At 34.3% G+C, this 24,448-nt stretch overlaps 1 protein-coding gene across 11 annotated transcripts in view; it reads right to left on the bottom strand.

Annotated features, from left to right (window-relative positions):
* Positions 1-24,448, bottom strand: part of LOC106879758 (WD repeat-containing protein 47) — a 107,982-nt gene that overhangs the window by 50,235 nt on the left and 33,299 nt on the right. For 6 of the 11 annotated variants that reach the window (XM_089358727.1, XM_052971256.2, XM_052971255.2 and 3 more), the window contains exon 2: positions 18,323-18,358. The exons of the other annotated variants lie outside the window; for them this stretch is intronic. In XM_089358727.1, coding sequence (XP_089214853.1) covers positions 18,323-18,358 — 36 coding nt within the window. The remainder of the gene's footprint in view (positions 1-18,322; positions 18,359-24,448) is intronic. 11 annotated transcript variants of the gene reach the window in all.

Raw genomic sequence — 24,448 nt, 5'->3', positions numbered from 1 at the left:
CTGTCACTGCCTGAATCCTGTACTTTTAACTATGCAGATATCATAAAAACTGGTACAAAAATATTTTTCTGAGGCAGAAAGCTAGTTTTTGTAAATGGAATCAAAGCATAGCAAAAGTCAACTCTGGGACCTAATTGTACAATAACTATTTTATAATCTGAGAGGCATGAAATTTGAACTCAGAACAATGAAACTACAAATTCCTGGCTCTTTTCTAGAAAACTTACTTCTCCTGCTGAGAAATAATAATCACCATCACCATTGTTACATTCCATTTTTTCATGCTGACATAGTTTAAGTTGGATACATCTGTAATACAACACCAAGTTATCTATCTTGATCATGTCTTATTTCAGGCCTTGTGTTCTCCCATAACAAATTATTCCCAAGTCTCCTTTTATCTACTCCTACTTCAGGTAATAAGCTAAAATAATTTTCACATAGTTACATATATAATATGAAAAGAGTTAGTGACTAACAACCATTTCAAGAAAATTAGTCAACCACCAACATTTTTATATGAACACCTTCGTTGATAACCTGGAAAAAAATTATTTATCAAACTCCATACATGCAAATACACAAAACAAAATGTAAATATGACAGCTATGATAGACAAAAGACATTTTCCATTTTCTATTATATAATGAATTGTGAAGACTTGTGGCCTAGTGGTTGGGATGCTGCACTCATAATTGCTAAATCATGGGTTCAACTCCTTCACCGAGAGGAGTGTTGTTTTCTGAGCAAAGCACTTCACTTCACATTGCTTCTATCAGCTCAGCTGTAAATGGTCAATCCTACAATGGAATAATCATGGGAAATGTTGGTCTGCTTGCCTAGCGAACAGGTTAGCATCATTTGAAAACTGAAATGATACCAAGCACATTATAACCAGCAATGTATAATGATATCAGGTAGTCTGGTTTATACCGTGATATACCATGATCAATAATAAATTGGATTGATTGATCCAAAGAGAAGATCTCTGTCCAATAGATTCTTTCTCAAAAACAAACTTAAGTTTAAATTTAAGATGTGAATATTAACAAAACAAGATTTGTTGTTCATCCACTAGTGTATGAGCTGTAAACACCTTATAAATTTTCACACTGCTTTTGGTTTCTTTAAAAGTGAAATATAAAAAAGTAAATAAAGGAAAAACCACCTACCACTATAAGGGTTCAAAATATGCAAATAGTTGCTGCTAAAAGGCTAACCTCTTTGTTACATAGCATGGATTGAGCAGAAGATTCCACTTACCTGAAAGTAATACATGAAATATAAATAAAAATTCATTGAAGAAACAAATGCAGTTAATAATTAAACAAACTGTTAAGCAAAATCACAGAATAAACTGGTAAGTAGAAACTTAAGAGTTTAGATTCTGGTACACTTGCTAGATTCTTGAGTTGAAAAATTATTGGACAAATCTTTTTACTGTACTTGACTCCATAAAGCCAGATTGAAAAGACCAGACAATAACAAAAAAAAAAAAAAAAAAAAAAATCAGGATCAATATGTAAGTAACCTGGTGAATGGTACTAACAAGTCAAGTAGCAATTATAGCAATACTCAAAGCAGCAAGCTGGCAAAATCATTAACACACCAGGCAATATGCTTACCAGCATTTCATCCATCTTTAAGTTCTGGGTTCAAATGCACCAGTTGAGCACTAGAGTCAATGTAATCAATTCGCTCCCTCCCTGAAATGGCTGACCTTGTACAAAAATTTTGAAACCAATATAACAGCAATGTTTGTTATTGTTAAATTTAACCCTTTAACATTCAGATCATTTTGCCACATGTAATGCTTATTTATTCACATTATTTTCAGTTAATGATGCATTATCTTGTAGTTTTGAGATATTCATGAGGTGACTGTTTATTTTGAGAGAGATGTTGTAAGAAGCTAGATTTGACTGATCAGCATAAAACAAGTGGTATATTTGGGCCTGATATGCTAAAGAGTTAAAATTCAAATTCCTTACCTAACCTCCCTTAACTTCCTATAGGAATTTCATGTGTTCACTATTCATATACCTTATATCATTGTATGTCAATCATTTTGTTACCATATTTCTTTAGAAATACACTGCCTTTGTTTCAATTAATTTTGAAAACAATGAAAATGTTTAGTAATGTAACTTTATTTACAAGTCCTAAATAAGCTGGTGTTCAGAACATACATTAGGAAGACCCCTTCAGTCACAAAGCACCATGAGATTGCACTGAGAAAGTTACCCTCTGAAGCAAAAGTCCAGGCAATTTATGTATGGAAGACCAGCAGTTGCCCATGCATACCAGCCTCCTATCTCCACACCACCAATGTTGTCCAGGGGAAAGGCAAAGGCTCATACAGCTTAACACCAGTATCATTGCAACTCATTTCTACAGCTGAATGAATTAGAGCAATGTGAAATAAAGTGTCTTGCTCAAGAACACAACACACAGCCTGGTCTGAGAACCAAACTCATGACCTCATGATTGTGAGCCCGATGCTCTAACCACTGAGCCATGCATTTACAAGAAATTTTGATGGAAGGGTTTAATACAGACAATTTTAACCCTTTAGCATTTAAACTGGCCATATTTGGTCAAAATAATCTTCTTGTTTTATCTTCAAACTGGTCATATCCAGCCTCTCACACTTACCCTACAATGTTATTCTGAAAATAAGCAATCACATCACTGAAATCTCAGAGAGACAAGGTAATGCATGAGTAATTCAAATCAATGTGAGTAAACAAGCATAACATTTGACAGAAAAATCTGAATGCTAAAGGGTTAAAACAAATTTGTATCTTAGAATCAAGGGTAGCATCAGGCAGGTTGGTGTGAAAAGGGTTAAAGAATGGTAAGACAATAGACTGAAGGATGATAAAAATAGAGTAGATCAACTGGAGATGCTGTGTTTGAATCTGGTCTCAGATGACAATGTATTATCAGAATGTGATTGACTTAAGAAAGAAAGCTCTTGGAACTTAATTATTTATTCAAAGAATTAATAATACCATTCCAATCCTTCAATTGTTTATACTAACTTTGCCATGTTTTCCTTTAGAAATTTGGTAGATCTCTGTGTATTGTTAACATTGTTCATTGTACAATTACCAATATTAATTTACTTTGGAAAACATTTACAAGTATTCTATTCCACAAGCAGAACCAGACATTAAATTAAAAGATTTCAATAACAAAGAATGGTCTGTAGCAAGAGGTTAAAACAGTATATTGATCTTGATTTCACCTGAAAACTACTCCTCCCATTAACACCATTAGCTCTGCATATTTCTTCACCTCCCAGCTGCTGATTTAACAAAACCTAATAAACATACATGGTCAAAGATTATAGAATTGATTTACAGTAAAAGACTAAACAACAGAGGAAGAAATATACAAAATAGTAATTTGTGAAGTTTTGGTATTTCTAAGTCCTCAGCTGCTAGCATGTCTAGGTAATACAGTTAACATACACTTAATCTATCAGCCAGTTTAACACCACCAGTTACCTTTTGAGTGCCTTTAATAGTGTTCACTCTGTTGCAAGCATTCGAGCTCATTCACCAAATTGAGAGTAAATTCATCCCTTCATTACATCAGTCTTGTAGGATCACAGGTGCTGCTTTTTTAGTCAAAACTATACATAAATGTAAATTATTTTTCCAATAAATTTTTTTTAAGTCACCATTATACATCATCAGATGTTGAGACAGCCTAACAACTTTTTATACTGTATGTCTGTCAAATAGCAATTGTGTCAAGAACATCCCTCTTTGAGCTAAACTCTTGGCAATATTTGAACACCACACTGCTATTTAACCCTTTCATTACTGTATTTATTTTAAGATGCTCTGTGTTTCTCTCAATTACTTTAAATGTAACAAAGAATTTAGTAAAATAACTTAGCTATCATTCAGCTAGTGTTAGGAACATAAATTGTAATTAAGGTTTGGTGGAAGATTTTAATTCAAAACTTATGAAAACAAGACATTTGTACCCAAAGCCAGAGCCTGATTCAGCCAGGTTGGTAACGAAAGGGTTAAACATTCATTAGCTATGTCATAATCTGTTATCCAGGGTATCTATCTGAAGCTAGCTAGACTAAGCTAGCAAAATATCTTGGGAACTAACACAATAGAGAGCCCTTCACACGATACAGCCAAAGACACTTTGACTGACCATCATTCTGTCAACTCAGTCGTGTCTTTCAACAGCCACTACTACATTACCATCATCATCATCATCATTTGACACAGTGGTTCCCTGCTGACATCAGTTGGACAGTTCATCAGTATCTCACTAACCTGAAGGGTGTTTTAGTTTCCACTGTCTGTTTTGGCAAGGTTTCTATGGCCGAATGCCATTCTTAATGCCAACCACTTTACAGAGTGTACTGGGTTCTTTTTTTCATGGCACCAGCATTAGTTGGGGGTCATCAAGTGACATGCAAGACAAGACTGGTTCACAGAGTTGGGGTACAGTATTGAGAGTGGAGGCATTGTGCCAGGTGTAGAGAGACTAAAATAGGTAAAAGGGTCAGGAGTAGGGGTCTTGCTCTGTAAAAGGTACATGTTCACTCCAGCAGGAAAGAAAGAAAAGATGGACATGAGGTAGCAGAGTATGCCCTCAAGGTAGAAGATGCATAGAGAAAGAGTGGATGTGTGCGTATGAGGATGCTTGGGTGGGCAACTATTAAAATTGTACACCATGTTATACACATGCTAACTCCTTCCACAGGTCTACAATGACAGACAACAATGTATAATGGATGCTATAAATGACAATGCCTGCATTTGAACATGTACATTAGAAGAGTAAAATTAAGACTTTTTTGGTGCAAAGCTTCTATGGAACTGCATTTGATTGATATAAATGAAAATCATACTTCTATGGAATCATTATTTATGCTTGTGACCCATTCAATACAGTTTTTTATATTATATTGTAATTTCAGTTTTTCTTCTCCAGTTTTTCTTTGCGAGAGTTATGTAATAGTGAAAATCACACATATAACACAAAAGAAACTTAGTTCTAGCCACCTTCTACACTTCAACCAATACATCAGTGTCACAAAGTGTACTGAAAGAATTGTAAATTAAAAGAAAAGAGGGAAAAGCCAACTATTTTTTTTCTAAAAGATATTACATCTACTGTTTTAGAACAGCAAGGGTTGGATGAATAGGTAAATTTACATACTTTGTAAACATTGCCAGTTGGATGAACTTATTTTCAGAATTTATACTAAGTTACCTCTTTCCAAATATTTGCTTCACTGCTTTGGAATCACTGAGATTTATTTTAGCCAGGCTATTAGAAGCAAACCAGGTAATGACAATAACTTTATATTACTCATAGTAATAACAATAAATCTATATTAGAGGTAGTATATGAACTCCAGACTTTTAGATCAATGAATCAAATCACTCAGCCATTATAGAATCTTCAAAATATTTTCACTCATCTCCATATCATAAGTCTTCTTGAGCAGGATTAACTACAGTAACATCAAAGGCCCCTATAAAGGCCTCTTATTGATGTTCCTTCTGCAAAAAGAAAACATGACATTGGAATATATGATCTGAAGAAAGTTTAAGGAAACTCAAAATCAGAAAAGTCCAATGGTATTTTCTGCATATTGTTTTCAAACTTTATACACACCATAACACCAACTCATTCAAAAGATAAATTTGAAAGTTCAACTCTCAAGATACTGACTGAAATAAGTGGCAGAAATATTTCAATTTTACTGTAGATGACATAAGCATTATTGTTTCTGACTTTAACAGCAGAGAAAATTAAACTGAAATGGAAAAAAATTATATAAACAAATGGAATGATTGATGCTGTGTAGTATATAACTAAGTTTTCAGGACCAATGCCAACCCACGCATTGAGATAAGACAGAAATAGATTTTTTTTCCTCTTGAATATTTATACAGAATTATATCTGAAGTGATAAATACATCTGCCAAAAAACATATGGAACATCACCTCAATAGAAAATGGCATGAAACCACTGACGAAATGAGTCTTTCCAGAATGTCAGATCATGTTAGGAATAAATCCAGCAAATTATTTACACAGGACCATGAATACATTTACTAAGTACCTAACTTGGATAAAATATTTTCTCAAAAACATTAAAAAAAAAAAAGTCTTACTTTCATCTTGCTGATAAAACAGCTAATCTTCTGAAGAACATTCTCTGCTATGATAAACTTATAGGCTGTCTCATGTGGATATATTGCAAAATAATTTTTAAAATGCTGAGTCTGTTTTTCATGTTGGTGTGGGTTGGGCAGTTTGACAGGAGCTAACAAACCAGAGTTGCACCAGACTCCAGTTGTCTGTATTGGCATGGTTTCTGCAGCTGGATGCCCTTCCTGATGCCAACTGCTTTACAGTGTTTTCTGAAAGTTTTTTTTTTTTTTTACAATGCACTAACATGGGGTATCTTTTTAATTTGATACCTCATTCCCAAACATAATTCACATCTCTCTTTACAAAGAGATTTAATCAAATGTCTCCAATATTGTGCAGCCATCATTTTTTTGGTAATCTATTCTGAAGCAACAAATCTAGCAACTAGAGGCCTTTGATAAGCTATACAATTGATAATCTTGGTTATAAGAGCCATTGAAAGTTTAAACACATGAAGAAAGGTAAATAAGTTTGGGTTTGTGTCAATCTATACAATGGTACATTAAACAACATGCAGGTTTATGCCAAAAGAAAAAAATAGCTAATGTTTCTAAAGCAAACCTCAGAGACAGAATTGTAATGGCCTTGATGGAACCTATATTTTATTTAGTTTATCATATTTACTGAAATAATTTTTTTTACTTCCAGATTTGTACAAATGAAGAACAGTACGTGTAAAATAAATTGATAAACCGAAAGAGAAAAAAAAATTCAGAGAAATGAAAGGAATTTAATGTTCTTATCTATAAATACAACCAAAGAATGAGCAAGAAAACATCACAGACAAAAGCAGCAGTTAAAAAAAAATTACTCCAATGCTGTCACTCTGGAACAAAATAGTGGTGGTGCAAACATTTCCTCCACGATAAGGAGAATGATAAGATGAATTTGATAAGTTATAAATCCTTTTGTTTTTTAAAGTTAAATCTTTAACTCCTGATTAAAGGTATTGAAGCTACCTTGAGCTTATAATTTCTGTGCAATTCAGCTGATATTTTGAAGTAGTCAATTTGATATTTAGCTGAAATGTTTGTTTGCATTTGAAATAGAAGTTCAATCAAAATGAACAGAAAAAACAAAAAGTGAAGAAAAATTTACACTCTGTATACATTAGTAAATGATTCTTGTGATTTAGTGATTGAGAATGATGATGATGCAGTGTCAACCAGGCCAACTAGTTCCAAGTGCTTGAAATACGTGAAGGGTAAGTGAATGTTATCTGTTATTCATTTTCAACTGGTCTGAATAAGAAAAAAAGCCCACCTTTTCAGTGTCTCATTTGTTGGAAAAATTAAGCATGAAACTGTGATGCCAAGAAAATTATAGTGTAATTTTACAAGTCAACATTCATTTGGTAGGAAAACATGTTGATTACTTCAAGATATTTCCTACAAATCTTAAAAGCAAGGCTCTACATCCTCTAAAAAAAGTCAAAGGCCTCTAGTTTCTAAATTTGTTGCTTCAGAATAGATTACCAAGAAAATGACAGCTGCACAATATTGGAGACAGTTGATCAGACCTCTTTGAAAAGAGAGATCTGAATTATGTTTGGGAATGAGGTATCAAATTAAAAAGATACCCCTAGTTAGTGCCTTGTAAAAGAACACTCAGAACACACTGTAAAGTGGTTGGCACCAGGAAGGGCATCCAGCTGCAGAAACCATGCCAAAACAGACAACTGGAGCCTGGTCCTGTCAAACTGCCCAACCCATGCCAGCATGAAAAACGGACATTAAATGACGATGTTGATGGCAATAATGATGACCACTCTCAAATGATAGTATATAAAAGCATTGTTAAGAATGTTAGCAGATGTAGAAGATAGTATTTTATATGTCCTTGAAATTGATGAAATGACAGACATAACTGGGAAGTGTTACTTGATGGAATTTGTTTTGTTTGCTCAGAATGATACAGCCAACTTCCTTAAGGAAGTTAAAATAACCGTAACAGTTAATGATATTTTTGAAACAAGATGCTCATATTTCACATTCAACAAAATGTCTGGGAAAATCTGTGCTGGAATTTGCACTGATGTTACCCCAGCCATGACTGGTATTCTCAAAGGTTTTGTAACACTAGCAAGAAACCTTAACCTATACATAATTACAACTCACTGTTTCTTAATGATCAATGCCTTGAAGGATAAACTGCCAGCTGTTATTAATGTTCCAGGGTCCTCAAAACCAAAGGTAAGTCCTCAAAAAGTCTTATCTTTACACAAGTGTTTGAGTATGAATGTTTACTCTAAATCTCTTATCACTTTAATGAAATATGGTTATTCAGAAGTAAAATTGTCACATGTACATCAATTTAAAAAAAGAAATTATGCTCTTTCTTATCAGTGAAAATGAAAGAAAAAAGTCTAACCCATTCATGGATGACTTTTCGAGTGCAGACTAGCTTATATTGCTAATATATTTAAGCACATAAAGTTAGCATTAATATGTGTATATACTGATATGTTGCAGCAAATATCACAAATTGACAAAAAGGAATGAAAAGGAAGTCAGCTAGAGTTCAGGATAAAGGTGCAGGTATGACTGTGTGGTAAGAAGCTGGTTTCTCAAACAATGGTTCTGGGTTCAATCCTACTGCATGGTGCTTCGAATAAGTCTTGTACTATAGCCTGGATCAACCAAGTCCTTATGAGTGGATGATAGATGAATATTAAAAAAAGCCTGTCAAATATGTGTATGCATGTGTGTATTTGTCCCTCACCACGACTTGGCAACTGGTGTTAGTTTCTTTACATTCCTCTAACTTAATGGTTTGGGAAAAAGAGACCAAAAGAATAAGGACCAAGCATGAAAAATAAATACTATGGTTGATCTGGTTGACAAAACACTTCAAGGCAGTGCCCCAGCATGGATCCAGTCTAAAAGAAAGATGCTAAAACTAATGGAGAATGTATTGACTTCCAACTGACAAAACTGTTGTTCTCCGAGATAGAATTACAATGCAGCTTCATGATTTGAAAAGGAATTAAAAATTCTAATCATGTCATACTCAAGTGTATAGAGTCTCATTTGCTAAGTCTCTTGTCTGCACTAACATGTTACTTTACAGATTGGACATCAAGTGATATGACTTGACGAGAAACCATATGAGTGAAAGATTTCACATTTCAAGAACAAGATGAAGTTTAAAAATGTCCACTTTAGCTTCTGGATCTCAATAAAAAGCAAATGCCCAGTTTCTAGAGAGAGCAATAGCTGTTTTGCTCCAATGCTCTGAGAACACAGTGCCTCAACCTGAAGAAATTATACAAACAAAAAGCAAGCAAAAATTGGTATCCAAGATGACATGGGTGTGTTTACTAAAATATGCAACCCAAGATTGACAAAATTTGGCAAAAATACCAGCAAGAATTCTTTTCCTTTTTGTTGTTTCATATCTCAATCCGCTTAAATTTATCATGCACAACAGTCATAACATAGTGTATAAATATAAGTTAATTGCAGAAAAAGATCAACAATTTTTTTATTTTGCTTATACTTTGGTTGCAATAGAAATGAGGCACTATGGAATTTGGCAGGGATGGGCTAGAAATGAGGTGCCATGGAATTTGGCAGGGATGGGCTAGAAATGAGGTGCCATGGAATTTGGCAGGGATGGGCAAGAAATGAGGTGCTGCAGTACATTAGATACATAATTGTGTCATGAAACAATACAATTGAGAATTATAAATGGGATAAATTTTGCTGACCAGTGAAAGTTTAGTTATCAAGTTCTAGAAAATACATGAAATGCTGGACACCTGCATTTAAAAATTTTTTATTAGATCATCATTTAACATTCTTTTCCCATGCTGGCAAGGGCTGGATGGTTCCATTGTTGGTCTTGGCATGGTTTCTATGGCTGGATGCCCTTCTGAATGTCAACCACTTTAGAGAGTGTACTGGGTGCTTTTTACATGGTACCACTATAGTGCTTTTTACATGGCACCATCACCAGTGCTTTTCATGTACCAATGCAAACATGACATGTTACAGCAAAGGTCACTTACTGACAAAAAGCAACAAACAATAAAAATGATGTCAACTAGGGTTCTGGGTGAAGCTAGATTGTCATCATCTTGAAGACTTCAAAATAAAAGAAAAAGGCAAACATAGATTACCTAGAGTCAAAAACACATCACTGAGCAGGTAATGTGAAGAGGAAGGAGACCACAATAAACTTCTCAAAACCCATTAAGCAATGTGAGTGAATTACAGGTTACAGCACTTGCCAAGTTATATACAGATTGCTTTCAGCTACACCACCACACAATATATATATATATATATATATATATATATACATATAAGGAGAAAAATAATTAGTTTTAAATCTCTGAGTGAGAAATAAGTAGTAACAGTACTACAGAGTGAAGTCTATTTGCCAACGTAAAGTGGCAGTCCTGATCAGAATGATGTTACTACCTTTTTTTAGCCCCAGGAAAACAGATTTTTCTCTCTCTCTCATATATATATCAGTACCAAGTTCAAACCAGCTACAACAGATCAGCATGCTGTCCAAGTGACTCGCTTTGCATCTGCTTATAAGCGTAGTTGTGGCTGGTTTGGTTAAGAAGCTTGATTTCCAACCATGTGGTTTGGAGTTCTGTCCCACTGCACAGCACTTGGTTATAGCTCCAGGATGACCAGAGTCTTGCGAGTGGATTTAATAGACAAAAACTGCAAGAAGTCCATTGCGTGTGTGTTTCCTTGTCATGATAGCATGATGGTTGTAAAAAAAGCACCACCATTATACGAGTAGTGTTGCTTATTCCCTATCTCCTGTAAAAAACATGTCTGACCATGGGAAATATTACCTTGCTTGGAAACCAGTAAGGGCATCTGACCAAGAGACAGTCTGCCTGACCTATGCAAGCATGGAGAAGTGGTTATTAAATGATGAATGATGTTCGTGGGCTATGCACTTTTGTAATTCAGGAAAAGAATTAACTAGTTAATAATATTATACAGGAATCTTGTGCAAAGTCGGATCAATGGTTTTGACCATACAATTGGTTAGAAATGAATTAGAATTAAACTTCCCCCCACTTGCTGATAACCTTACATTGCAGACCATCCTATCCAGTAATTAACACAAGCTGGATTTATAATAAGAGACAAACTAAAATGAAATGTTTGTATATCTATGCCTATATTGCTTCGTTCTCTTACCACATCTCCAGACAAGTACACACCCTCACCACATAACCACACAAGCTAACAAGGTAGTCTCTACATAATTGTTCAACCTAGAAATAGCAACCAAATATCCATCATATGATACACTGCTATCTTAAAAGAGAATTAATTGTGGTTCATGGTGCATACTGCTGATGTAAAAGGAGATGATCATGGCTGGATTGTCTTTGGTTGCTCTATTAGAGGTGACATGTGGCTAAACAACGACACCTCTGGAATCAGATTATTATCTAAATTCAATGAGGTCAACCAGTACATTTTGTTTCTTTTGTCCAATAAATAAGATAATACAGTTCATCAGATTAACCATTTAGCAGCAATTAAAATACAAAATGATACTTAACTGAAAGTATTGTCATTAAAACTATACAGAAAACTAGTTGTATTCAGCTGGCATTTGAAATACAAGCAACTCTTACAGAACGTTTACCTCTTGAAACCTTGCACCAATGGTGAGATTTTGGTTGAGATTTGAATTTGTATACAGACACTTTGAAACAGTTGATGATGTGTGAAAGAGAATTATACAATTCCATTTCATACTACATAAAAGCACTTTGTAAAAAGTTGGTATTCCTATTCCTTTGTGGTTAAAGTTAGTGGTTGAGGGAAATAGGTTCAGGAAAAGAAATAAATAATATGCAGATGAATAAATAATAGCTGGATTATTGACCAAATGGTAATAATTTCAATCTTTAATACCTTGCTTATCTTAGCCTGTTACACAATAAACTGAAAACTCGTTTCATAATTGAATGGTTAATAGTAACAATTAGCATCCAGCCTTGCTAGATTCATACGGAAGATGAAAAGAATTTCCCCTGACCTAGTTCTTTAACCCAGTTAGATGTGTGTTTTAAGGAGTCAACTTCACAACCATATGGTTTCAGATTCAATTTCCTATGCATGGCACCTAGGGAAAGTGTTTCCTACTATAGCTCAGAGCCAACCAAAGCCTTGTGAGTGGATTTAATAGACAGAAACTGAAAGAAGCTCATTGTTTGTGTGTTTTGCATTTCCCTGTCTTGACATCGTGTGATAGTTGTAACTAAGTGTCACTGACATACATGGCATTGCTTATTTCCAATCGTCCATGAAAATATGTCTAACCATGAGGAAATATTACTTTGCTTGGAAACAGGTGAAGGTTAGCAATAGGAAGGAAACTGGGGTGTTAAAAATATGACCCTACAAACTATCCAATCCCATGCAAGCATGGGAAAGTGGATGTTAAAATGATGACAATAAAACTAGAGGAGAAATGTAAATACATCTCTGCAGTTTACGAGCAGATCCCTATCCTCCTTTCTCTGTCTTAATCTGGACAAAAATGCCTAACTACCATTAGTTTGTCTTAATACCTTAGTAGTTATCAACTACACGAAGACTACCAATTCCCAAGTATGCCATCCTTACCCAGTGTTATGAAGGCTGTCTCAATTCTCAACTAGCTGTCCTACCTATTACCATGGTGTCAACCTCATTAATATCAATTATCTATGACATAAAAAATTTTAATCTTCACTCATAGATTGCAAGGCCTACCTAACACAGTAACACTTCTTCCTCTTATGTCATGGAAAAACGAAGCTTCACAGTTGTAGTGAAGAAAACCCATGGTAAGAATTCTATACAGTGCACCCAGTCTAAACTCTGCACAAGAGGTGCAACAAGATCACAAGAAGCAAGAGAAGAGGAACTTCATATGTAGCAGATGACACACTAGCATATTTAGCACTAAGTGCATTCTGGAGAAGAATTCTTTAAAAAAAACTCAGAATCACAGCAGCCAGAGTAAGAATGGGAAAGAGGATGTTCAGGAAGCAATTTCCTCAGTTGCAACATTGGGTTCTCTTCATGTACAGTGCTGCATGGTAGCAATCATAGGTACTGAATGCAGAGAATGTGTGAGTGTGCTGAACTGCAAGTGCAATGTTAATGTGTATGGAAAACAAAGCACAAATGGATTGAGAGAAAAACTACATCTAAGAGAATGCAAGAAAGGAGAGTCTGCTGATATGGGCTGTGAATTACATAGAGGATGACAGATGAAAATATCAAACAACCAAAGTGAAGGAAATTGCAACAGAAGATATAGGAAGAAGATGAATCTCAAAAAGAAGTTGACAAAAGATTGTAACAAGTGGCAAGACGCTAATGTTGGAGAAGACTCATCCAACTCATGAATGTAAAATAAAGATGATGATCATGGTAATAATGATGATGACTTGAAAGGCTAGTCATTCCTATACTACAATAAATTACTATAACCCTTTAGCATTATTCACATTGTTTTAAATTAATCATGCATTATCTGGCAGTTGAGGTTTTCATGATGTGATTGCTTAGTTTTAGAAGGACATTGTAGGGTAGTTGCGAGAGGCTGCATCTGGTTGGTTTGAAAATAAATCAGGTAGAATATCTAGATTGGATATGGTGAGTTTGAATGCTAAAGGGTTAACCTAGCTGGAATGGTCCATTTTGAGAGTTAAATATCTTGACCAGAGATGAGATTTGAACCACCAACCTCTCGACTAGTTGTCTAATAACCATACACAATCTCATAGTCATACTCTCGACTTAATAATAGCAACTATACCTTTGATGTTCTTGTAAAGTAATTTATAAAATCATCCCAAAAGGAAAGACAAACTAATTTTCCAACTGAAAATTATTGTTCAATGTCTGAATTTATAGTAGAATTCAGGACAGTTTTAATGAGGATGACTCTCACATACACAACACAATTAATGCTTGTTTCTAAATTCTTTTAATTATCACACACAATAAAAAACAAAAAAAACATGCACACACACACTTTATAAATAATAAAAATACATCAGCCAAAAAATAGCAATGCCTTCAGTGCAAAGTAAAAGTTGTCTTTAAAATCATGAAGGTCATATGGCTATCATTAAATATGATGAATGTTCCAGAATACATTCAGGAAAAATATAGCTACACAACAGGTCCTTTAAATAGCTGTAATACGAGTTCAAACCACTGACCCTAGCAGAAAAACAGGGACCATTTTTATTTTATAGCTTTAGTAGATTGAAATATAATGCCCTACTTATTTCTTTCATTAATATCCATATTAAAATAAAGCTTAAAAATACCCCACTAATCTTTTAAATATGGAAAATTGGATGTTAAGTAACAAGCAAAAAATTAGAAAGGCTTTTTATACACACACATAAAGATATACATGCTAACATTGGACAGTGAGAATGAGTGCTTAACACTGCATTGTTGGATAAATATTCTTTATTTGTGGGTTAACAAGGCTATTGGTGGCTATTCATGGTAAGAGATCTGCCACAATTGTTTAAGTGTGCTACATGGAAGTGTTGGTACTTGTCTCTATTTTGGATGTGGAAAAAAAAAAAAAATCAAAATTTTGACAGCCACTTCCATGCATGCATAGAGGTTGGACAGAATTTGTTGAGGTGGATATTTTTTTTTCTTGTTTTACAGCCAAACGTCCTTCCAACCAGTTACCAAGTAAGCTAATATTTCCCCTGACCAGATATATTTTCACAGACTACTGGAAACAAAGGATACTGGTTGCATTATGGTGACACTCATTTACAACTATTATGTGATGTCAAGGCTAGAAGACAGTCACACACACACACACACACACACACACACACACACATATATATATACACACACACACACACACAACAGGCTCCTTTCAGTTTCTATCTACCAAATCCACTCACAAGCTTATTGTCAGTCTAGGGCTGCAATAGAAGACACTTGCCTGAGGTACCATATACTGGGACTAAATTGTGATTGGGAAGCAAACATTTTACCACATAGTCATGTCAGCACACACACACACACACAATATAAGGTATAAATTAAAAATGCAAAACATCTTTTTTTAAAATGTTCTGCTAAAAAGTCAGTCAGAATGAACACATACTTCACATAAAAATACTAATGGGGTAAAAAAAACATCCTCTCATTTCTATAATGAGTGAATCATACATTTTATATTCCACTTTCTAAAATAAAAAACAAGGAAAAACAAAAAAAATGGCTGCTTGTCTAAGTGTGAGACTATCACCAGCATTACAATCATCATCATTTTATATATGTTAACGAGAGAAATCTACAAAACTAGGAGAAAGACAGATCCAAAAGAAATACCCCTCCATTACCATTCAACTAAAGCAGATGGAAAATTGAGTGTAAAGAGTAAAATAACTAAACTAATTGCTCCAGAGTATCTAGATTAGTGCCAAAACTGACTTTTTTCATTCTTCTTGTTCTTTACTGGCTATGAATGAATCAATCATTGTATATTGAGCCAATAGTTGCTTAACCTGCTTGAAATAGCAGCCAAATCTCCCTCAAAACACTCACTACTAAATTAGATAAGGACATTAAAATAATAAAATAATTACAACTGGAATGCCTTTGTCCATAAGTCTGATCATGGACTGAGACAGAGCTGTTCAATAACAAAAACCACTGATTATTATTAGTATTTTTTGTTATTTAATTGACAGAAGCAGAAAATGTTAAGTCAGAACATTGATTACTTCAAAATATATCCAGATCTCTACCAACTGCACCAATATTTTTGAGAGCAACAATAGAATGGGACCATTCCTACTGTAGCCACCACGAAAAAAGATCTTTTGTCATACTTATAACTCAAGAGCAAAAGTTATATAATCAATAACTGAATAGAGCATATAATGTTGTTCTTGACCAGTCATGGACAAACTGCAGCCCTTGAGCCTTTCTGAAAGGTATACTAACAAAAAATTACCTTGAATTTTAGTAGTGAGGTATGACTAATAATAAACGATGTCTCATGTGGCCCGCTTCTTGAAAAAGGGTTGCCCATACCTGCTCTAAACAATGAAGAACATCATAGCAAGGCTGTTCAAGAAGAGACTTAAACCTATAGCATTTAAACCAGCCATAGCCAGCCAAAATATTGTACCTCTGTTTTATGTTCAAACTGGCCAGATCTGGCTCCTCACACCAACCCTACAATATCATTCTAAAAATTAACAGTTACCTAATAAAAATTTCAATCCAAAAAGAATATGTATGATTAATTCAAAACAATATGAATAAATAATCAACACATTTGATTGAATAATCTCAATGCTAAAGTGTTCATCATCATTAGTTTATGTCTGTTTTCCATGCTGGCATGGGTTGGACAGCTTGACAGGAACTGGTATTGCCAGGGACTGCATCAGGTTCCATAGTCTGTTTTGGTTTGGTTTCTATGGCTGGATGCCTTTCCTAACATCAACCACTTTATAGAGTGTAATGGGTGCTTTTTTTTTTTTTTGCAGCACCATCACCAGTGTTTTTTAAGTGACACTAGCACCCACACCAACACACATTAAATGACACTTTGGGTTTAGGATCTCAATTTTGTTGTGGTGAGCTGGTCCCCCAAATACAACAATGCACCACATATCTCGGTCTCTGTCAGCAATGCGCCGATGCCTTCTATAAAGTATTTGTTCAAGTAAAACTGTCTAAGGTGGTTTATAAGAACATCAGACAACACAGAAGACAAACATAACAGAAAAACCAACAACATTTTTGGAAATGTATAAGCAGTAATAGCAACATGCTCACTTGCTGCAGTAAGCCAACACAGTTTGGAATCTAATGAGAATACTAGATTCATCAGTTAAGTGACAGGAGTTGATAAATGTACTTTTTTTCGTCTTACAACACCAGAAAAAGACAGGATGTCTAATTTGATGAAATTGACATTTTAGATTTGAAAAAAAAAAAAAAAGTTCAGATATTTAAGAAAATACCAGCATATGCTCCAGTTATGCAAATTTGCATAAATTGTTTCAGCTTCTAATTTTCCACATGACTGTCTCTTCAAGTACTTTGGAAATCATTCAACAAGTAGCAAGTACATATGCTTTAACCCTTTAACATTCAAATTACTGTCAAATGTAATGCTTATTTATTCACATTGCTTTGAATTAATCCTGCATTATCTCATAGCTTTGAAATTTTGATGAGGTGTTTGCTTATTCTTAGAACGACATTGTTAGGTAGGTGTGAGAGTTTGGGTGTGGCTGGTTTGAACATATAACAGCTATAAGATTTAGGCTGGATATGGCCAGTTTAAATGCTAAAAGGTTAATAGTAAACATGGTTTAGTATTTTAGGTTAAGATAAAATAACTATTGTTTCTGTATTGTAGGTACTCATAAAGCTGGTAATTATTTCTATATATTTTTGTATGATTGATACACCTTTCACTAGAGAGGAATCCAGTCTATCATGGCTAACATCTCTCAACAATATTCCTATTCTTTAAGTCAATCCAAATAACTGCTGAGGCATGTAAAAGCATTTTTCTCAGAGAAATAACAAAGTATCCTTAGATGTAAATTTAAAAGCAACATTACCAATACACAGTCCTTAACTTAGGTTATTTGCACTCAATTCTAACTCTCAAGAAGTTCCTGCACTCATACCTGTCTAACAGCAAGCAGCTATAAAAGCAGAACCAACAAAGAAGCCTCTACTTGGTCATATGATCTACAAGAAATAGCAGCCAAACCTCCCCTTAAATTGCACCCCACTGGAATAAAAAGGCAAGGACACATAGGATAATGTAGTTTTAGAAATACAATATTAACAGGGTAGCCATGACTAGAGTACCCTTGATCATAGCTTTCTTTGTTCATTCAAATTGACCTGGAACCAAACAACAATGACAATAACAATGAAAACAATGAAAGCAGTTGCTTTTCTTAAATATTCAAATTAACTTCTCAAATATTCTATTCAAACAGCAACATTGCATAAACATTATCTATAAACATAAATAGCTAAGTTGGTATGGATATGATATAATAAGCTATAAGCCTCACAATATGCCACAACATAGTTATTTTGTCAGTTACCTCTAAGACAGGATCCAACTCTACCAAGATGTTTACCTGTTTAACAAAAATAAAAAAATAAAATGAAAAAAAATTAATTGTTTCTAATAGAGGCACATGGTCTGAATATTCTTTTGTGGGGCGGGTATCTTGTTGATTAAATCAACCTCAGTACGTGACTGGAACTTTATGCCATCGACCCCAAAAGGCTGAAAGGAAGAGTTGATTTCAGTGGAATTTGAATTAAAAACGTAAAGTTCCTAAAGAAATGCTGCTAAGCATTTTGTCCACATTGCAAAAGCTTCTGCCAGTAAGTCTTCAACTATTAGTAGGATTCAAGTAGAAAAGCCTGTGCCACAAAATCTATCACATCTACTTCAAGTCATATGATTTTCAGGAAAATTTCCTCTGAATAGTGATACAATAAATTTCAGCAACACAATGGAACTGACTCACATACTCTCTCCACCACTCTTTCCAAAAATAAAGGGGCAACATAAAAGGAGATGCCCTAATTTAACTAAGCCCACAACAGCAAAGTAAAAAGTGGTATTCTTTCAGTGTAATTTTATTTTTCAATAACTGAAAAGTGAATCAAACAGAATAGGCCCTTTGTTAGAAGAGCACAATAGTAGTTTGTGGGGTTAACACCTACATTCTTTATTTTTAATCCTTTCAGTACATACTTGGCAGATTTAATGATACAAAGTCACCAAAGTGTTCATTTTTAGATTAAAACATTCCCCTCACAATATTCTTCTAAATACCAGCTTGATATACAAACAAGTGAAAATGTTACATGTAATTTCCAAAACAGAGAATTTAGAGGAGTTAAGCAAATTAATTGAAACATAAGCAGTGTAATTCTGGTAGAGATATGGTCACACAAGAGTTAGATTGAAGACCCCACAGGCATGAAAAGTGACTTGAATTTTATTTATAATTTCATGCTGAGGTTTCCATATTATCGTCAGCAGAATGATTCTCAACACACATGTGCATTGTTGAAGAAATTCCCAACATCACCAACTTTCGTTTTTAAAGCTAGACATTCTTCCTAAATATAATCAATCATAAACTGAAACTAACACAGTAACATGTCTGTGCTAAATTAAGAGAAGTGTAAAATAGTACCTGTAGAAACACTATAACCATTCATTACATTCAAATCCATTATGATCATTTCACTAATTAACAATGAAGTGAGAGCTGTGGCACATATAAGCAGAGTACTTGTAACTTACTCCACATGTTTAACAGTATAGCTGTTAAATAAGTTTAACTCATGACATTGTGTTAAAGAAATTCTTAGCTCCACAGCCATTGTACTTCTCTTAAGATTTTAAAGGCTTAACCAGTTATAGTGTTGAAGGATAATGAAATAAATAAATCTACATTATATTTAGTCTTTCTAATATTTATTTAGGTCCCCACCACCCACCAGTAAAGTAATAGGGTCCAGATGTGCCAGGATTTTGTTGCTAGATTTTGGTATATAATATATATATATGTATACATGTACCAGGCATAATGCTCTACCAGCTTTAGACACCACTGAACCATGAATGCCATTCACAGATTTTATTTTGTTGCAGGCATTCACATCAGATCCTCTGGTTCCAACTTTGTCCAGATTTTTCCTGAAGACATAGACTAGAAGATGTCCTGGCAGCTAGGTACCAGTCACACCAATGTTACCAGTCTAGAAAAGCTTTCAACAAGTCATAATACAGTAATCCCTCGACTATTGCAGGTGTTACATTCCGAAACCCTCTGTGATAGGTGAAAATCCACAAAGTAGAAACAGTACTGTACTGTATGTTTTTTTTTTAAATCATTTTTATAGTTTCTATATATTTATTTATAATAAATGCAAAACACCACAGAGGAATGGACATAAGCTTAAATACTAAACCGTGACATGGTGAGGGATTACTGTACACAGTTAATTTAAAAGTAAAAAGAAAATTAGAAATTTTTTCTTTGTGCATCTATCAGGTCATCCCAAAAGTTCTGTCCGATTTTACCTTTTTGAAAATTGAATGAAATTTAAAAGTATTTTAGAATGTCTAATGGAATTAAGAATTATTTTTATGCATTTGCGTACATTTAAACTAATTAAATATTATTCTAAAGAATAACAGAATTAAAATTTCTTTGATTAAAATCCTTTCTAACATGGAAGTATCCAAAGAGCATTTGAGGCACATAATGCTTTATGAGTACAAAAAAGGAAACTCTGCAGCTGAAGCGACTCGAAACATACACTCAGTTTCTGGGAAAGAATGCTTGAATGAAAGAACGTGCAGAAGATGGTTTGCAAAATTCAGTAGTGGAGATTTCAGCCTTGAAGAAGAAGATCCAGTTGAGTTTGATGATAAACTCCTTGAAGAAAATCCTACATTATCAGTTGAAGAATTGGCAATAAAGCTTAATTCAAACCATACAACTATTCATCGTCATCTTCAACAACTTGGAAAGGTTCCTGAACTTGGAAAATGAGTGCCTTATGAATTGTCCAAAAGCAACTGCAAATTCCGAGATCACATCTGCTCTTCTCTCCATTCTCGCGAACTCATTTCACCCTTTTTGGATAGATTTGTGACTGGTAACGAAAACTGGATCTTCTATCGAAATGTTAAATGTAAACAGTGGCTTGGTAAAAGGGAAAAAGCTCAACCACAACCAAGATGGGAACTTCAAGGGAAAAAGGTTCTCTCTATCTGGTGGGATTGCAAAGGAGTAATTCACTTTGAATTGTTACCACCTAATGCAACAATCAATGCTCAAGTCTACTGTCAGCAATCAGAGCATTTCAACCAAACTTTGAAGAAAAAAAGCCCCACTTTAGTCAATTGAAAAGGAAATGTTTCATCAGGACAATGCGCGACCCCTCACTGCAAAGATCACATCACAGAAGATTGAAGAACTTGGTTGGAAAAAAATTCCTCATCCACCTTATTCTCCCGACCTTGCTGCTTCAGACTACCATTTGCTTCGTAGTTTACAGAATCATTTGGGGACATAACTTTCGCAAACCAGGAAGAGGTCGAAACTAACATTTCAGAGTTCTTCGCTTCGAAACCAAAAAAGTTTTACATTGATGGAATTGAAAAGCTTGTAAATAAATCGAAGAAAGTCATAGATAATCAGGCAAAGTACATTGATGATTAAATTTCAATTAAATATAACATTTGATCACTTGTTTTCTTTATTCATAATTCGGACAGAACTTATGGGATGACCTGATATGTAAAAAAATGTTCAACCAACTAATCTGATTGGAGTCATCTCTCTTGCTTTTAAATTTTAAGCATCACCTGCGGCAGTTTTTACCTAATTGGTTAGACAATTGTCGTCGATCAAAATTCACCACTTTGCCTATGTGACAACACAAACACGTGTGCATGTAGTCTTTACAGAGAAAAGAAAAGATACAAGAGGGAGAGAAAGAAGCAATGAAACCAATTTCTAAAAGTCAGAACTAAAAATGTGCATAGAAGTTATATATATTATACTATATTTATCTCCTTATAGAAGCATGGGACAAACATTTCTATACATTTATACATGTTTTTGTATTGCTTATTTGCATTGCACTGCTATTTTACTTGAAAGCTTAACTAGTTCCTCCATTTGACTACATAGCTCAAACAGCTACCACCTACTGCCAGGGCAGATTAAATATGAAGATGGCTTGCATTCCAATGCCTAAGGTGATAAATATTTGGACTAGTTAGCAGTGCAAGCCATATTTATTATAGCAGTGACACTAACCCCAGGGGAGCCTATACATAGTTGCCTAACCTGTTATACTATCAATAACATACACACACACGAATAAATAAATAAAATAGTGGACACATAAGATAATATCCTCAATACACTATGTCTAAAATTTACCATGTTTATTCTAGTTTTGGAATGGGCTTACTAGCATACTGTAAGAATCCCCAAACCATAAAATGATGGCTGAGAAAAACTGTACAACTCATACTAGTATGGGAAAATGTTGAGGAAAATATAGTGCATCTGAAATTAAGACATGATAATAATGGCTGGAATACCTTTTGACCCATATGTCTGCTTGATAAGGAATGACCTGAGCAAACGAGAATGGAGTGTAACTATCAGGAACATGGATAAAGTCAACAAGAAGACATCAATATCAATGGGAAAACATATCCGACTTAAAGGGTGATGTTCCCCACTGATGTCTGTAATACATTTGTCTTAGTCTACATGCCATCTGTTCTGGAATATCTAAACTAAGATCCACACTCTTTGACATTCCTTGATATGCTTATGTCTCATGTACTCTAAACAATATGAACTCAAATTCTTCAACCAGTAAGCACTATCTATTCACGTAACATAGCCATATCAGGTGGGGATCATGATGTCTTTGAAGATACCTTTCTTCAGCTCTCTAATTAGTACACTAAGTTTTTCACACACAAAAATTTATATCTGAAATTTCAACTTCTGGTGTAATTAATTATAAGCTTAAGATTAGATGTAAATCTCCCCTTTTTAATTGCTTAGATTAATAATTGCAATGAATGTCCTATACACACACACACACACACACACACACATACATATATATTATATATATATATATATATGTATATATATATATATATATATATATATATATATATATATGTATATATATATATATATATATATATATATATATATATATGTATATATTACACACACACATACAGGGTGACAGTGCTAAGCAGTGATGTGTATAAATACAAACTTGTTACCAGCTCAAATATGCATGAAGCATATTTGAACCAGTAATTCACAGTATTTTGTCAGGGAAAATATCTGCTGTAGACAGATATATATAGATGTGATACAGTACAAACTATTCATACCATTTCTCTCTTTAACACTGGATGATGTGAATTTCTTTTTGCACTGCCTTGTGATATTCCATGAAGACCCTCCAGAATTGATTCATGTCAGCTTATAAGAAATAGGCTATCACTTGCTAATTTTTAAACAGATTAAGAAATAACGGAGCTATTTCCCCCAGCTACATAGAGACAGGAAATAGGAATAGCTACCTTAGACTGAAAATGTCAGTGAAAATGCCAATATATTCACACCATTTATATAGTTGTTTTATGCTGTAGAAGAAACTCACTGGAGTTAATTTCATAAATGACATTCCTATAGTTCTTAGCCTTCATTAAGTAGTTTTTGATAATCATTTGTATGGTGATATAAAAGACATAAGGTTCCATATAGAGGAGTGCTGTTACTTGTTTCAATCTCAAGCTGTGACAATGTCCACTCAATTTAATGTGCACATCACAGATCAGATTTACTGCTTGCCTTAAATCTGGAGCTTTGGGACTACTCAAAAGAAATCAATATCTATTCATATCACTGAGGGTAGTAAAATTTCACCACAGTTGATAGCTGATAGTTAAGTCATGTAAAGAAGATATTTTCTATTATAAACATGTTTTTGTTTAATCCCAGGTCAGTCTTGGTGCAGTAGTTTTATAATCAAAAGCATTCCAGCTATGACTCTCCTGTTTTACTTATTTTTTTCAAACAATAACCGCTGATATGCCTTTTTCAAGGGCATGAGTTTCAGAAAATTTTGGCTCCTCTGTCAAGTGACCAAGTAGAAGGTCTATTATTGGCTTGTTGAGAGAGAGAGAGAGAGAGAGAGAAAGAGAGAGAGAGAGAGAGAGAGAGAGAGAGAGAGAGGTGTATGTGTGTGTGCATGCATGAGTGTGTAACCATCAAGCTCAGATCTAAAGAGAGTAGTGAGCATCAGTGTATTAGTGATTGCACTAATTAATTATTCTCTGGAATTCAAATGGATCATCAACTAAGATCGTGTGGACATTTAGTGTACATGTCTGACTGAAGTCTCCCCACACACCCCAGTAGGATCTTTGATGGTCAGCTTTATTATGGTCAATGATAAACCAAAGGGTTTTAAAGACCAGCTAATGATTGCTTTGAAGAACATCAGTTCTACAAAATTGGAAGGCATTGGTACCTACCAGTTAATTTAATGGTATAACTTGGAAAATGAAGATATAGAGGAGAAACACACTCAGCACTACCACAAGAAAATAAAGAACACTTCAACATGGAGATGATGGCAAA

This window comes from Octopus bimaculoides, chromosome 10 (genome assembly GCF_046866305.1).
Source record: "Octopus bimaculoides isolate indiv1 chromosome 10, ASM4686630v1, whole genome shotgun sequence".
NCBI lineage: Eukaryota > Metazoa > Mollusca > Cephalopoda > Octopoda > Octopodidae > Octopus > Octopus bimaculoides.
The sequence above is the reverse complement of the archived record's forward strand: the minus strand, read 5'-3'. Positions and strand labels throughout refer to the sequence as shown.